The sequence below is a fragment of the Cnephaeus nilssonii genome (assembly GCF_951640355.1).
Source record: "Cnephaeus nilssonii genome assembly, chromosome: 10".
NCBI lineage: Eukaryota > Metazoa > Chordata > Mammalia > Chiroptera > Vespertilionidae > Cnephaeus > Cnephaeus nilssonii.
This window is the reverse complement of record NC_137081.1, coordinates 21,179,172-21,195,099: the sequence shown is the minus strand read 5'-3', so window position 1 is coordinate 21,195,099 and position 15,928 is coordinate 21,179,172. Positions and strand designations below refer to the sequence as shown.

General features: G+C 55.2%; 1 protein-coding gene across 6 annotated transcripts in view; it reads left to right on the top strand.

The window, feature by feature from the left end:
• TNS1 (tensin 1) overlaps nt 1-15,928 on the top strand; it is a 218,472-nt gene that overhangs the window by 99,128 nt on the left and 103,416 nt on the right. For all 6 annotated transcript variants that reach the window (XM_079782334.1, XM_079782331.1, XM_079782332.1 and 3 more), the window contains one exon: nt 12,115-12,156. In XM_079782334.1, coding sequence (XP_079638460.1) covers nt 12,115-12,156 — 42 coding nt within the window. The remainder of the gene's footprint in view (nt 1-12,114; nt 12,157-15,928) is intronic.

Genomic DNA, 15,928 nt, shown 5'->3' with positions numbered 1-15,928 from the left:
AGTGGGTGTGTTGGCGGGGCTGCTGTGTTCCTGTCTGTGGGGCTCTGCTGAGGGTGTGGCCGGGCAGTGACTCTGCATCTGGACCTGGCAGTGGCCCTGCCGCCGCCTCCATGTGTGCCTCAGGGTGCCTGAGCTGCGCGGACGCCCCTTGGCAGGACCTCTGGGTCACTGTCTTGAGCTGATGTATTCTCTCTCCTGTCAGTTTCATATCTGCCTGTGCTTTCAGAGCCAGACAGAGCCAGGTCTTCCGCTGCCCCTCCTTCTACCCCCCTTTCCTCCAGACCTGGTTTCAGATGCATGCATCTCGGAGGTCCTCCCAGGGAACAAGGAAACATTACGGCGGGGTGGATATGCGTCAGATGGAGACGAACAATGCTGGTGACAGCCAGGCCTCCGCTGGCCCTCAGTGCTGGCTTCGCTTCAAATCTCTGCTGCCCGCTAATTGGGAGTGAGAGGGGGCTTCCTGCGACGGGGCCATGGATGGATTTAAAGGAGCAACGTGATGCTGGGCTGCCCTGCCCTGGGGACCTCCTGCTTCCGGGGCTCCTGGTGCAGTCCATCAGAGCAGATGGGGTTCCAGAACACGGGCCCTTGACTGGAGCTAATTGCGCAGAACGATCGCACTCACTCCTGTCCCTGCCATCTGGGGCCCAGGAGTTTTCTGCAGGAGTGAATTTCCAGACACTGACGCGTAGGCCATGTCAGGAGCTCAGAAAGAAGGGGGGTTTTTCTCCGATGGGAATCTTTGGTTTTGCATTATACTGTTCCAAGCTCTGACTTACGGCAGAGGGGGCCTTAGAAATCAATGACCTCTTCTTATTCTGTCATTGTCCCTCAGTTTCTTTTTCTGTAAAGTGGGCATAAGAACAGGACCTACCTCACAGGATTGAAGTGGGGAGTAGATGAGTTGAGACACAGGAAATGCTTAGATTGGAGCCTGGTACGTGCCATACAATTTACTGCTCTGTGAGGACGCTGAGGCCCAGAGAAGGGATATCATCTGGCCCAAATAGAAGGGAACGAAGGTTTACTAAGCGTGTGCTATGTTCCGGGCATTTTGACTCGTGTCATCTCAGTCAACTTTATTTAGTCCTCCAACCACTCCGCGCAGTAGATCCCTATCCCCATTTTATAGGCGAGGAAACGGAGGCTCAGGAAGGTTCAGGTCTTGATGGCCAGTCTGTGGCAAAGTGGTATTTGAGCCCATCCATGCCGGACCCCCCCATCCAGGGCGTTTTCTATCACGCCTCTCACCCTTGGCTTGGAAACTCATGGCCTCTCCGTGAGTTTAGGAATTTGGAAATGAGGACCCACAAACAGAAGGTGTTCCAGGCTTTTAGAACTGGACTTGCTCCCAGCTGCCCCAATTTTGGTTAGATTCAGAGAGGTATGGAGTTGCGACAGGTGGCTTTAGGGGTTCAGGGAACATAAAAGCTACAGATGGGCCTTGAGGATGTGGAATTTTCTCCTGGTCACATGGGATTGGTTGGGTTTGCTTTTCATCCTACTCTTTTTTTTTTTTTAAATTATTTATTGACTTTTAGAGAGAGAAGAAGGGAAGAGAGATATAGAGAAACATTGATTTGTTGTTTCACTTATTTATGCATTCATTGGTTGATTCTTGTATATGCTCTGGCTGGGCATCAAACCCTCAACCGTGGCAAATGGAGATGACGCTCTAACCAACTGAGCTACCTGGCCAGGACTTAGCCTGCTCTTTTTTTTTGGCCAGCCTTAAATCTTTTATAAAAGGAGGTAGGTAGACATTGAGAAGGACTTCCTAATGGTCAAGAGCCTAGGGCAGTGATGTGGGCATCACAGGGAGCCTGAAGAACTAACAAAAATTTAAGGTGGCTCTTCAAATCCCAGATGTCTTCCTTTACATGTTAATGTTTCTGAAATTGGAATACATCTTAAAACTGAAGAGTACATTTCGGGTAGCATTTCCCTCCCCTCAAAAGCTGTTAGCCAGAAAAACAAAGAAATGAAAAGGGGGAAAAATGCTATTAGCCGATTGATGGTGCCCCAGACAAGCCATGGCATCGTTGAGATCTGGAAGCAGAGCCATGAACACCTGCAGTTTGCGAGGCCCCAGCATGTGTGAAAGGGAGAGGCCCGTAGGCCATTGCTGTCCTGGCTGGGGAGCAATGCTGGTCTGCTTTAAGAAGGCAAGGGGACCCTCTGCTGTCCCTGTGTGGTTGAGTGTGGCCCCAGCCCTGGAATTCTCCCTCGGGGAGGGCCTGGCTCAGCCCCTCCTCTCCTTCACCCACCACTCCCTCCTCAGCAGCTCCTGAGCCCTTTGCCTTCTTGGGTTTCCCCGGCGCTTAGATTTTTTTTCCCATGCATCCTTCCTGCCTTACTGTCACAGCACAGCTTAGGGTCAAAGACTTTTGTCCCTTAAGGTTCTCATCTAAAGACAGAAACCCTCAGTGGGGAGTGAGGGGGTGGGGTGGCAGTCTCCCTCTGGGTGTAATTTCTGGAAAAACAGATGAACTTGAACCCCAGTGAAACAGCAGCCTTCTTCAGACCTCCATTACAGCAGTTACTGGCACTTGTATCCTTCTCTGTTTGCCTGCCTACCTCCTCCATGGGCCACAGTGCCCCTCCAGGGCCAGGCACTCTTATCCATCTGCCTCCCCAGCTGGGAGCCTGGCACCAAGGCCCCTCCCTCGTGTTGTTGAACGAAGGCCTGGTCTCCTTCCCATGCTGTCCCCTCTCCTGCCCTCTGTCCACTGGAACCGTGACCACAGGCCACAGCCCTTTCCTTGCCCAGATCCTTTCAGGAACTTCCTAGAAGCTATGTCGTCTGTATTGAAGGCCGAGGCACCCACCTCCCTGCTTCAGAACCAGTGTCCGCTCCCCAAGTTGGAGGAAGGGCCGAGCTTTCCCCTGCTCTTTGGGTTTCAGGAGAAGCAGCTCTGAAGTCTGCAGGGCAGCTGCCTGTTCTTCACCTCCGCTGTGAAACGGGCCCTGCTTCCTCTGAGTCCTGCAGGCTGGGCCCCTCAGGACTGTCCGGCTTCTCCTGCGGCTTACAGCCCCTGAAGCTCTCGCCTTTGCGGCCAGCCCCAGCCCAGAGCCTTTCCACGTCTCACTTGGGAGGCAGCTGCCTATTCCAGGCTGGCCTCCTGGCCTCCAGCCCTGCCCCTGTCTCTGGCTCTGGGGACATCAGGCTCTTCCAGGGCCCTGGACATTTGCCTCAGCCCGGCCCTCAAGGCCATGCACAGTGTGCCCTCCATGAAACTCTTCCTGTGGCCCCCAACTGGGCAAACTGGTGTGGCCCTGGCGAAGCTGAGGCTGGGCGTGCCACCAGAGTGGAACTCTGTTCCATTAGTTACTGGTTGTGTGACCTTGGGCTAAGCATGTGGCCTCTTGCAGCCTCATTTCCTTATCTGTGAAATGTGCTGATAGCCCCTACCTCAGAGCGTACACTACGGAATAAGAATGAACTTGACAGTGGGCTTCTCTGGCTGGAGCAAGGGCTCTGAGGTAGAGAGGTGAGGAATGGAATGGAAAGGAGAGCCACCCCAGGTCCCTCAGGGCCATGAGGACCATATTAGGGCATCTGGACTGTATCCCACGATGCTGGGAGCCACGGAAGGACTTAGGCACAGGAGAGACACGACTGGATGTGCATTTTAGAAATAGCTCCTTGGCAGCCGAGTGCAGACTAGATTAGAGCGGCAGGACTGAGGGCGAGGAGACGTGTCATAGGAGACTGTTGCAGTAATCTCTGTGATTAAGGGGACTGGGGGTTGGCGGGGCTGGGAGAGATATTTGGGCAGAGAAATTGTCCAGGCTTATGGGGAGAAGGGGGGAAGGAGGCCTCAAGGCCAACATTCTGCTTTCTGGCTTAACAACCTTGGGCCATCAGAACTGGGGGAGCAGGGTGGTGTCAATGCTGAGCTGGGGTGCCTAAGAGGAGATAGGAGGGGGGCAGAGCCGTGACTCCAGGATATGGACAAGCCAAACTCTGGGCCCAGCTGTGCTTTCTCATCCTGCTGGTGCTTTCCAGTGGCCCCTTATCTCGTGACTATTGCCTGGTCCCTCTCAGACCCCTGGATTATTCTCTTGTGCTCAGGGCCTGGCACACAGTAGGTGCTCAGTACGGGTTTGCTGAACTTCTGAATCTCCTGCTCACTAGGAGTCCATCCTAGGAAGTTGGCCAAGCTCAGCCCTCCTGGAATCACTGATTCTGGGTATGGGTGAATGTGGCCCCTGAGCTAGACCCTTGGGGACTTACCTTGGGTTTGAGGGGCGGCAGATCTTCAGAGAAGGTGTTATGCAATCAGGTCTCCGGCATGGGCCGATCTGGGTGCTGTCTTATGCCATCTGCCAGCAGGGCTCTGAAGGGGCCCCCCAGCCTGCTCTGCTAGGCCTCCTCTGCTGTTGCCAGGACCTTCTGGCTGCAGCCCTGAAATGCCACATTCCTTCAAGCTCAAGGGGCTGGGCACACCTGGCTCTCCCCTTGTGGAGGGTTGGGCTGATGGGCTAAGGGCTAGTGTGTATGTATGTATGTGTGTGTGAGAGAGTATGTAAGTGTGTGTGTGTGAGTGTGTGTGAGTGTATGAGTGTGTGTATGAGTATGTGTGAATGTGAGTGTGAGAGTGAATGAGTGTGTATGTGTGTGTGTGTGTATGAGTGTGAGTATGTGTGTGTGTATGAGGTGAGTGTGTGTGTGAGTGTGAGAGTATGAGTGTGTGAGTGTGTGTATGTATGTGTTTGTGTATGTGTGAGTATGAGTGTGTATGAGTGTGAGTGTGTGAGTGTGAGAGTGTGTGTGAGTGTGAGTGTGTGTGTGTCTAGCGGTCTGGAGGTGTTTGCCTGCAGAGGAGCTCCCTGTCTGGAAAGCCTGGGTGTGAGTGTGTTGCCGGACCTGGGGGCTGGCAGTGGGCTGGGGCGGCCAGTGAGGGCGATCTGAGAGGAGGGTCCCCAGACAAGAGGGAGGAATGGGGAAGAAGGGGGGACTGCTGGAGCTTGGGAAACAGGTTGATTAGGTCAGTGGTCCAAGAGGCATGTGGCCCAGGAGGATTTCAGGGAGCGGGGAGGGGCTGGGACCGTGGGTGCAGTGCCCGGGTTGGCCCTCTTGGACTCCCCTGTGTCTTGTCTGCCTCCAGTTCTGAGTTGGAACCTGTGCTGGGTTTGGGGAAAGGGCCAGGCCCCCTCCTGCCCCTGCTGGCTCCCTGGCTCTGGAGGGGACTTTGGGCTGGGGCATGCCTCCTGCCTCCCCACTCAGCTCGAGGTGTCCCTGGGAACAGGCCCCTTCTTGCCTCCAGGAACTCCATGCACTTCCTTTCCTGATCCCGAACAGAACTATATAAGGGAAGGAAACAGCCAGCAGGCCGGGAGCCGCTCTGTGAGGACAGGCTGCCTGGAGGGGCGGGCACAGTCCTGGGGAGGAAATGGAGCCAGGGCAGTGGCCACTTCCCCAGGACCCCCTGCCCAGGGCCTGCTGCCCAGCCTGGGAGGGCAGTGTCTTCGAGCCAGGATGGGGCTCTTCCCCTTGGGCCCCTGGCCTTGTCCTTGCCCCTGCCCCTCCACTCCCCAAGGCCGAGGGCACTTTGTGGCTGCCTGACTGGTGAGCACCCTCAGGTCCTGAAGGGGTGCACACTCACCTCTCACTTGGTTCCCGAGCCAACCCCTGGTCCCCTTGGCGGGCCTCCCACCCTGCCCTTGTCCAGCTCACAGGGGCCGCAGGGGCCTTCCTCATAGAGCCCAGTGGACTTACACTGTGACTCTGAGGTGCTGGACTGTCCACAGATGAGGGGTGGCTGGGTCCCTCTGGGATCATTGTCTGTATTATTCTCTTAAAAAATATTTTTATTGATTTCAGAGAGGAGGGGAGAAGGAGAGAGAGATAGAAACATCAATGATGAGAGAGAATCATCCATCGGTTGCCTCCTGCACGCCCCCTACTGGGGATTGAGTCTGTAACCCGGGCATGTGCCCTGACGGGGAATTGGACCATGACCTCCTTCCTGGTTCATAGGCCGATGCTCAAACACTGAGCCATGCCAGCGGGACTATCTGCATTATTCTTGATCACCCTGGTGTAGCCTCAGTGACCAGGACTCAGAATGGCCACATCCTGGTCACAGGTTCCCTGAGTGTGGTCCAGAGGGTGAGCAGGCAAAGCTGTGGGCAAGATCGACTGCTCTGTGAAGGGCAGAAGGCAAAGTCGGGAACCATCCACCCTGGGAGGAGTGGGGGAGAGGTACCCTCCATGCTCTGGTTGGGGGAGAAAAGTAGAGGCTGGAGGGGGGTCTGCCCAAATGTGTGTTTTGTTGGGATGGGGATGAAGGCCTCTAGGTTTTCGGGTCCCTGATGGACCCTTGTCTCTGGGCTTTGGGGCTCCTCCTCCCCACTTTCTTCTTTCCTGCTTGTTATTAGGGTTCCTGCCCATCTCCTGTTTGCCTTAAGCTCCCACCCTTCACCTCACTTTGTTGCTGGGCATGCAGAGCTGCCCACGGTCCAACTTGGAAAGAGAGTTTGCGGCCAGTCTTCTTTCTTCATCTCTTTCAATATGCCCTTCGGTGCCCTCTCTTCCTCCTCGTCCCCCACTTTACGTCCCAGCCAAACGGGGTTCCCTGACACGTGAAGCGTTCCCACCTCCATGCCTTGTCCATGTGGGAGAGCCCAGGACTCATGATGGGAACTCCCAGGTGCTGGACTGTTCACAGACCAGGGTGCTCTCCCCTCAGTCACCGGCCAGTGCAGGCTGAGTCTGGAGAAGCCCTTCCCCATCTCCACCTTTCAAAGCCTTAGCCACATCCCAGCTCTGAGCAAGGCGCCCGGGCTTCGTGATGACAGTGACCGATGGGCCTCCTGGCCTCACCGGACTTACAAGGCGAGCGGGTGAGACAAATGAAAGCGCTGCGTCGTGGAGGCCTGCCTCAGGCGCCCCACCTCCGTGGAGCCTGCCCAGGACCCCCGAGGGCTCTGGGCTCTCTCAGTCCCTGGCATCTCCGCACCCTGTGCCTCTCTGGCCATGGAGGCAGGTGGCATGCTGGGAAAGCTGGTTTGGAGTCGGGCTGACCCAGGTGGTGGCTGTGCTGTGTTGGATCTCACAGGACGTTGCGGGCACTGCCTGAGCTCCTGTAAGATGAGGAGACAACATCCTACCTCGGGGCTCAGGAGTGAAGGGTAACACAGGAGTGCCGGCACACGAAGCGTGCAAACAGTTTAGCAACTGCCACCTTCTACTTCGGCCAAGACTGCTTTCCCCGTAATCACCTTCATAAAGGGCCTATCTCTAAATACAGTCATAGTCGGAGGCACGGGGGTAGGACTTCAGCATAGGAGTTTTTTTGGGTGCATAATCAGTCCTTAGCACTAAGTGAAATAAGCCAGAAACAGAAAGACAGATATTGTGTGATTCCTCTTATCTGCGGTACCTAGAATAAGCAACTTCATAGGGACAGAAAGTAGAGTAGGGGTTCCAGAGGGGGGTGAGGAGGATGGGGAGTTCTTGTTTAATGGATGTGGGGTGTCTGTTTGACATGATGGAAACGTTCTGAGCTGGGTAGTGATGATGGTTGTATAGCACGGTGCCACTGAATTGCACACTTAGAAATGGTTAAAATGGTAAATTTTATGTGATGTACATCTTACCACAATTAAAAAAAAAAGACTAGCAAGAGCAAGGGGGGAGAAAAAGAACGTTTCCATTCAGGACTGTAAAAAATGCTGGATTCAGAGACTCAGCTGGATTCTAGTTTTGTCTGGGGACAAGGCTGCCTTGTCTAGTCCGGGGGGTGGTGTCGGGGGGTGAGCATAGGTGTGGGAGCCCCTCTGGAGGGCATGGCAAGTTTAGGAGTCTGGGGTTTCCCTGAGCTGGAGTGTCAGCCAGTTGGAGACCAGGTCCTGCCACTTACCCAGTAGCGAGGTGATAGGCGCAGTGCTAGGCGGTGCCTGGGTTTCCTCTTACTCTGCAAGGAGCAACGCGTGGAGCCCACAGACCAAGGTTTCACCTGCAGCCCGTCCCTTCCCAGCTGACTGACCAGGGGCCACTGCCATGACCTTCGAGCCTCCTTTTCTTCATCTGCGTCATGGGAGCAAAATGCCTGACTGTGTGACGGAGGGTCTCAGAGAGGTCAGACATGTGGCAGGATTAGGCTTCCTGCCCTGTGCGTACTAGTAGTAGGTGCTGAACAAATGGCAGTGAATTTTACTACTAGTGGTTACAGTTGCCTTTCTTCCTCAGGCCTTGAGTCTCTTTCATCTTTCCATGGATATTTAGTGTGCACCTACTATGTGTTGGGACTAGTGTGATGAACAAGATATGTTCTCTGCTCCATGGCACTTGTTTTCTATGGGGGGAAACAGATTATAGACAAGGAAACAAACACATCTGTAATTACGAATTGTAATTAGGTCTGTAAAGGAAGAGATATGGGTGTGTGCCTGTGCGTGTGTATAACTTAAGGGAGTCAGGGAGGGCCTCTCTGAGGTGGTGACATCTAAGCCAAAGCCAGAAGGATGGGAAGGACCCAGCTGTACTCACAGCTGGGCTAAGAGCATCTCAGGCAGAGGGAACAGCATGTGCAGAGGCCCTGAGGAAGAGCAGAGCTAGGTGTTCATTTACTGAGAGGAGCTCACCTTCACGTGTGGCTTTGGGTCCTGGACAAGGAGGGTGGGTACAGAATGACAGTGGAGAGGAGAGCAGGGCCGGGTCATGCAGGGAGCTCCCCGCCTGGGCTGGCTGCTGGCTGGTGCTTTAGACCCTCATGTCCTGGGGTGGGGGAGGTGGGGCTCCAAGGACACATCCTTGTTGTTGGCATTGTGCCCAGGGACTTTGGAAGTTCAGAAAATACTGGTGGGGGCTGACGAATGCCAGGCACTGGCCCTGGCCTGGGCCTGGTAACACTCACCTCCTGGCTGCAGCCCCAGCTCTCCTTCACAGGCTCTGGAGCCAGACTGCCCTGCTGCACTGGCCTTGGGCCATCGTCCCCTTCTCTGTGCCGTAGGTTCTTCATCTGTGAAATGGGGGTGACAGCAGTATCTACCCCAGACATTTTTCATTAGAATCAAGTGAGTCCAAGGCTAGGGCTCAGGACAGTAGCTGTTGCATAGCTGCGCTCCTTAAGCTCTCTGTCACTGCTGTCGTGAATGGCTCCGTGGAAAGTAGTGTTTACAGGAGAGTCAGCACAGGGGGCAGAGAGGGGAGGGCATGTCTCTCCCGGGAGCCAGACTGCTGGGTTTGCATCTGGGCTCCTCTGTGGGACAGCTTGTTCACCTCTCTGTGCCGCAGTCTCTTCATCCACAAAATGGGATGCTCAGGGCTGCTGTGAGCATTGGAGGGTTAATTTATGCGAAGTGTGAAGAACAGGGCTGGCCTATCACAAGTGTGATGGGAGTCGTGGCTGTGCTGCTGTTTTATTATTAGATTCTTCAGAGTTGAGAGACTGAGCATCAGGCCCGCTCAGCCCTTAGTGTGTAGGTGGGTTGTTGGAGGTACACATGGAGGAGGCTCACCTGAGGCTGACTTCCTGGGTCCGAGCCCTGCAACGCTATGCTGCCAGCCCTGGGACTGGGCGGGTGGCAGGGCTGGCATCGAGCGTCCCTGCAGACCCCTGGAGTCAGCCCCCTTTGCAGAGGGAGGACCCTTGCTTGGGTCCCCACGGGGCAGTGGGAGTGGTCACTGCTGACACCAGGAGTGTGGGGCCTCAGGGCACAGGCCTCCGAGTGGCAGGGGGCCTTGGCTCTCCCTGGCACATTCCAGGTTCCTGAGAGGGTGGCCGGGGGCCAGGGTGCCGGAGGGAAGGAGAGAGCCTTTTAAGGAAACATTTCTCTGCTTAAAAAAGGAGAGAGGGAGAGAGAGAGAGAGAGAGAGAGAGAGAGAGAGAGAGAGAGAGAGAGAGAGAGAGAGAGAGAGAGAACAGGGAAACACACAACCAAGTTAGTGGTCTGGCCAGCAGGCTGCCTGGCATGCACATCTGTGGGCAGGGGTGGAGGAGGTCTTGGGGGCACCCAGGCATCAGGCCCTCTAGCTGGGGGCCCACTGCTGCACCTCAGATCTGAGTCCTTAAGGGGTGACTCTGCTTAGGGGCTGTCTCTGCCTCTGGGGGATGGAAAGAGACGTGGGGTCCCTTCTTTGCACTGCCTTTGGATGGTGCTGGGAGAGAGACCCTCCCACTTTTCTCTGAGGATGCCTGCCCATGCTGCCCCTGCCCGAAATGTATTTGTAACCCCCTCACTTCCCCAGCCCCAGTCCCGCATGGAGAGTGGAAACCCACCCTTGTGTAAGGAAGAAAGGACCGGAGGGCACTGTCCGAGGGTGACAGCAGGAATGGGGAGAGAAGACCCTGGGGGCTGGCCTCATCAGGTGAAACCTACACGCTCCAGACTGGGGTTTGGGACAGCAGGTGGGAGGAGAGAGGGAGGAGGCCACTGCTAGAGGCAGACTCCTGCCCGGACCCTGGCAGGCAGGGCAGTGTCCCCTGGCTGAGACCTTGTCTGGTGGGCAAGGTGGGCAGGGGGCCCTGCAGGCCACAGTCACCTCTGGGGCCTTCCCTTCCTCCTGGTCTGTGCTCATGGCACCCTCCACCCCACCCCTCCCACCGATCAGCAGTGTGACTTTGGGCAAATGTTTAACTTCTCCGCGCCCCCTGCACCTCAGTCAGAGGTATAACAGTAGCTTTACGTGGGCAAAGCACTGATATTAATGCCTGTCATATAGTACATATTCAGTAAGTGTTAGATATTGTCTCTTTTTTTGACTTTGTATGTGATTTTCCCACCAGTCCTAGGATAAAGTTGTGTACAGTGTGATGGACACTTTGCTGGAGAATGGGTGGGGAGGCGGGGAGCAGGTGGGGGGGACAGGGAGCCTGTAGCATGGCTGAGTCAAGAAGCAGAGATGCTTTCAGCCTCTCCAGCCTCCCAGAGTTCAGGGCACGAGTTACGTGGGTGTTGTCCCCTTCTGAGCTGGTGTGTCAAGCTGGGGTATCCCTTAGGCTGGTCAGACGACAGAATGAGTTAGATGGAGGGAGGGCCTGGCTAAGGGTGGCCTCTATGAACAGCCAGCCCCAGTCAGGGCTGTGGGCTGTCTCGGTCACTACTCCACTGGGTGGTGGCTGGGGTGGGAGTGGGGGGTCTCCCACTGTCCGAGGAGGCAGCCACCCCCTCTTTGGCCATCCACAGCTTGTGACCAGACATCCTCATGCCCCAGGGAGAGCCTCCCCCTTCGTCCCCTCTGTGGGCCCCCTGCCTGGTGCTCGGGTCAGGAATTGGAGCCAAGATTGAGGTATGAGCTCCAAGAAAAACGTGTCCCAGCTAGAAAAAAGGAACACATTGAGTCTCTGATAAAGGCCCCTGCTAATTGTCAGGGTAGAGGTTTGGCTGCCTGGCCTGGCTGAGGGATGTTATCTTAGGGTAGGAGCAATCCAGCCCTCCCTCCTACCACCCCCTCCCTCTGTCTGGAGGCCCAAGTTGCCACCTGCCCCCCCCCCCCAGGTCATCAGAGAGAAAGATGAGGATGATGATAAAATAATAGCTCACCCATAGAGGGTGCTTTCAGCTCTCCAGGCCTCTGTGCTTATTAGTGACGGGGTGGCTTTCTTTGGGGAGCTGGCAGGGGCCCGTCACCCACCTGTTTCCCACGCGCTTTGGGAAGCTGCCAGCTGCTTGCACTCTGACCTATGGGTGAGACACCTCGGCATTGGGGAGAACGAAGAGGCAACTCTTCCTTTTCTAGAGACCTTAAATACGTTTTAAAAAAATTTCAAACACATCTTACCATATTGCAGACAATTTAGAAAACAGAACAAAGAAAATAAATCCTTATTTTTCTTACCATTTAATCCCGTTATGAAAATTCTGGTGCATTGACCTGCAGTCTTTCAGTGCCTGCATATTTCTACAGAATTTAAAAATAGCGACGTGCATTTCGTTTTTACCTTTCGCAGCCCCCCTCCCCACTAGCGGTGCTGCCTAAGTATTTTTCCATGTTGCCACATAATCTTCCAATGAACTCTCAGACTGCAGAGTGTCCGTGTGTGTGAGTTGAGGGAAGGGGTGTCTTGCATGGAGGTGGTGGCTGTGGAATGATCGCAGGAGGCCCTGGTTTTCTGTAGGAATGAAAGATGCTAACCTTGCCTTTCTCTGTTCCTCCCACAGGTGGCTGCCCCCTGCATTCCTCCATCCAACCATGAATTGGTGGTGAGTGACAGTCCGTTCCCTACCCTGCCAGCCCCTCCTCCCCTCTGTCCTCTGCTCCCAGCTGCAGCTTACTTCAGATCCAAGCATGCTGGCAGCCCCCAAGGGTGCCGGGTAATTAGGTAAGGGAAAGGAGGGGGCCTTGTTCTGAGAGGCTGAAGCTGGACCGGGAGGAAATGAGTCATGAGGTCCCTTCTGATGGGATGCAGGGCCTCCTATTTCAATCTGGAGACTAAAGTCCTTGGAAAAAACCATAAAAGGGCATCTTGCCTGTCTGCAGGCCTGGCCAGGTGCCTGTTGTCCTGGAGCTTACAGAACTAGGGGATGGCATCTCCTCCCACCCACTTGGTCCTGGGTCAGGTACCCTTCAGCTGGAGGCAGGGGGATGGATGGCTTGACCCATAGAATTCATCTGCCTGGGCAGCTGCTCTCATTCAGGTGGCCTCTTCCACCTCCATGCTGTTTGTCTGATTCTGCTTTTCTGCTCTTGGGTGTCCTCGACTCCTCCTCCCTCCCCCAGTGGGACTTCCAGAAAAGCATGGGCAGGACAGGGCTCCTGTGAGTTGTGGACTGATCCCAGCTGGGCTGATTTGAAATGTTGGGAGCTTTTCCCTCCTGCCCTCTCACTGCCTTCTTACCCTTCAGAGGCCCCTCCTGCACCTCACCCACTGCTGGAGGTGGGCAGGGCCTGGAGGCTGGAGGAGAGGAGCCTGCATGCCTCCAGGTGTGTGCTTGTGCATGTGTGTGTGTGTGTGTGTGTGTGTGTGTGTCTGTCTGTCTAGAGGAGAGTCATGGAGGGGCCCTATGGTCACAATTTGACCCACTGGCAAGTGACGACACGGATGTGGGTGGGGACCTGGAGGGAGGGACAAGGGTGTCATGGGGCCCGGCAGTTACAGGTGTCTGCACACCTGTGCAGTGACCTGCTCTGCCTGGATATTAGAGTCTCAGCCAGGCCACCTGGTCTTCTGCCATGTGGCAGTGTTCCTGTCCCGCCCTCTTTCTGGACATCAGTTTCCCTTTCTGTCGCAGAGATGGCTGAGCTAGATGCTCGAAAGGCCTTCTCAGTGCTGATAAGTATTCCCTCCATTCAGGGCTGTTAATGGAATGGAGTTAAAGTATGTGAAAGTGCTGGTGGCTCTTAGACGCCTCCTGGGCCCAGCACAGCGCCACCGCTCTCTGCACAAGGGGCCCAGGCCCTGCCAAGTGTGTCCCTTCTTTGCAGCGGCCCCTCCTCCCTTCTGGGCCTCAGCTCTGCCCAGCTGTGCGGCTCCAGAAGTGGGGCGTTATTTGTGCGGAGCCCAGTTGAAGGTCATCTGACAACAGCAGCGGGTGTAGGTGGGGGGCGAGCCGGGTGCTGCAGGGATGAGGCCAGAGTGTAGGCCTGGTTTGGAGCTGCCAGTGAGAAATCTCTCTGGGATTTCAGAGAGACACTGTGGAGGGCGGGCAGGAGGGGTGAGGTGGGGTGAGCAGACCTGTCATCATTCCAACCCAACTGCCACTCTGCCCCCGAGAACAGAATGTCCTTGGCTGGTCTAGGACGGCTCGGGGGTCTGGGGTTTAGGGCTCTCCAGGCAGAAGCCAGATGCCTGGCCACCAGGAGTGAGCTTTGTTTATGTGAGGAAGGGTCAGGGGTTGGGACAAGAGGGAATGGTTGGCATTCCAGCTGGAGAGGTTGCGGTTAGCACCAGAAGGGGCTCCTGCCTGAGGGAGGCCAGGCAATCTTCTCATCTCTGTGATGCGCCCCACCTGTGCCCAGGCTCTGCCCTTCACGGAGGTTGGTCAGCCACCTGGTGGTGAAGTGGCTGTGACACCAGATTGTGCTTCCAGATGTTCCCCCACTTGAGTCAGAACCGACCCCCAACTGTGGTCAAGAGCAGGGGAGTTCGACCACCTCCCTATGGATCCCAGTTCCCTATGTGGCCTTGGACACATTGCTTAACCTCTCTTGACCTCAGTTTCCCCTCTGAAGATTGAGAGTTGGAAATACTACTTACCTTGTAAGGTTACGAGAATAAAAGGAGCAATTAACCCGTTGAATTAGTATGTATTCAGAACCCTCCAATGGCTGCCCACTTTACTGGGAGTAAAAGTCCAAGGTTCTTCCATTGGCTTGCACAGCCCTCTCTGACCTCATCTCCCCCTTGCTCACTCTGCTCCAGCCCTTCTTGCTGGTCTTTGAATAAACCAGTCAGGATGCTGCCTCAGGGCCTTTGCATTAGCTATTTCTTCTGCCTGGAATGCTCCCCACCGTCGCTGATACCTTCAGGGCTCTTTCCTTCCCTCAGGTATTACTCAAGTGTCAGCATTTCCCCCCCCCCCCCCCCCCCCAACCACCTTATCTCCCACCCGGCTTTCTTTGCCTCCCAGCATGCATCGCCATCTGATAAGCTGTGAGTCTTATTTGCTTATCTTGTTTAAGAGGCTCCCCCTGCCCCCACCAGCATGTAAATTCCAAGAGTAGGGCTTTTTCTGTGTTGTGTTCAGTGCTGTATCGCTGTGGTCTGGCACACAGTAGGTACTCAGTACATGCTTATTGAGTGACAGGGAGACAGACGTTCAGTGGAATGCCTGGTAGATTAGGTGCTCAGTAAACAGGACTGCTGCTGGGTGGGAGGCCTGCCTCCGGCTGGAAGCTCAGTGCTGTCCCCGGGGAGTGAGAAAGTGGCCCAGGGGAAAGGGGAGAAAGTTTGGCTCCCCCCAGAGAGCACTTAGCACCTGTTTCCTCACAGCGGGCGAGGCAAGTGCTCTGAGCAGGTTCAAAGCGGGAGGAAAGGGCGGGCTGTATTTTTCCTTCCTTTTCCGTTCTCTGCCTGCCCTTCAGCCTCTGCAGGGCTGGACTCAGGCCTCCCTGCCCCCTCCCTCTTGCCTCACACTGTGTGACTGTCTGTCTGTCATATTTTCTCTATGTCCCCAGCTCACCCACTTTGCTTGAATCCTACCCCCCCAGGATCAGGACCATCATCCCTGGACATAGGATTTCAGCCCAGCCTCAGGGCTCTGCCAGCCAAACACACTTTCCAGCCTGTGCCAGGCCAGCCGGGGCAAAGTGGCTTAATCTTCAACCAGTGTTTTCGTCTTACTCAACAGATGTTGCCTAAGGCCTTTGGTAGAAGGGTCCTATGGTCACGTCCCTCCTGGGGGTCCATGGGTGGGGGCAGGATGGAGAGGGAGAGCCCTTGTTTGCCGTGGACACTCCTGATCCTTGGAAAGAGCTGAAGCAGCTTTTCTCAACTTCTGAAAAATAAGAGTCAGAAGGAATTTCCCGAGGGTGATAGCCAAACGAGTGGCCACCAAAGTCGGCCGGATGCTGAGCCCTCTGCACATGCAGCCTGGCACCCAAGGGACCTGGACTGGAGGAGACGGGCCAGCCCCACAGAGGGGGCTTGAGATGTCCTGGTGAATCGGAGGGTGGGGTGGGGTGTCTGATGGGGGAGTAATCAGTTAGTTTGAACTTCAGGCCCTAATGAATTTCATCTGAGGGCACTGAGGGTTCATTTTTGGGAGATTCTTAAAAATGGAGCAAGGCCAGGAGAGATGAGTCTGAGAAAGCCTTCAAAGAAGAGGCCAGTTGTGAGCATTGCCTTCCAAAGAGGATTCCCAGAGTGGTGAGGTGGGTGGACATCCCAGTTTGTGCAACAGCTAGAGTGGCTTAGTCTGGAGAGGGAAAATATGGGGGGTTGAGGGGTTGCAGAATGGGAGTGAGAAGGTGCTGAAGGGCAAATTTGCTTATTTTCTGTTGCTCTCCAAAGTAGAGCCTAGTAGGTAGAGCTTC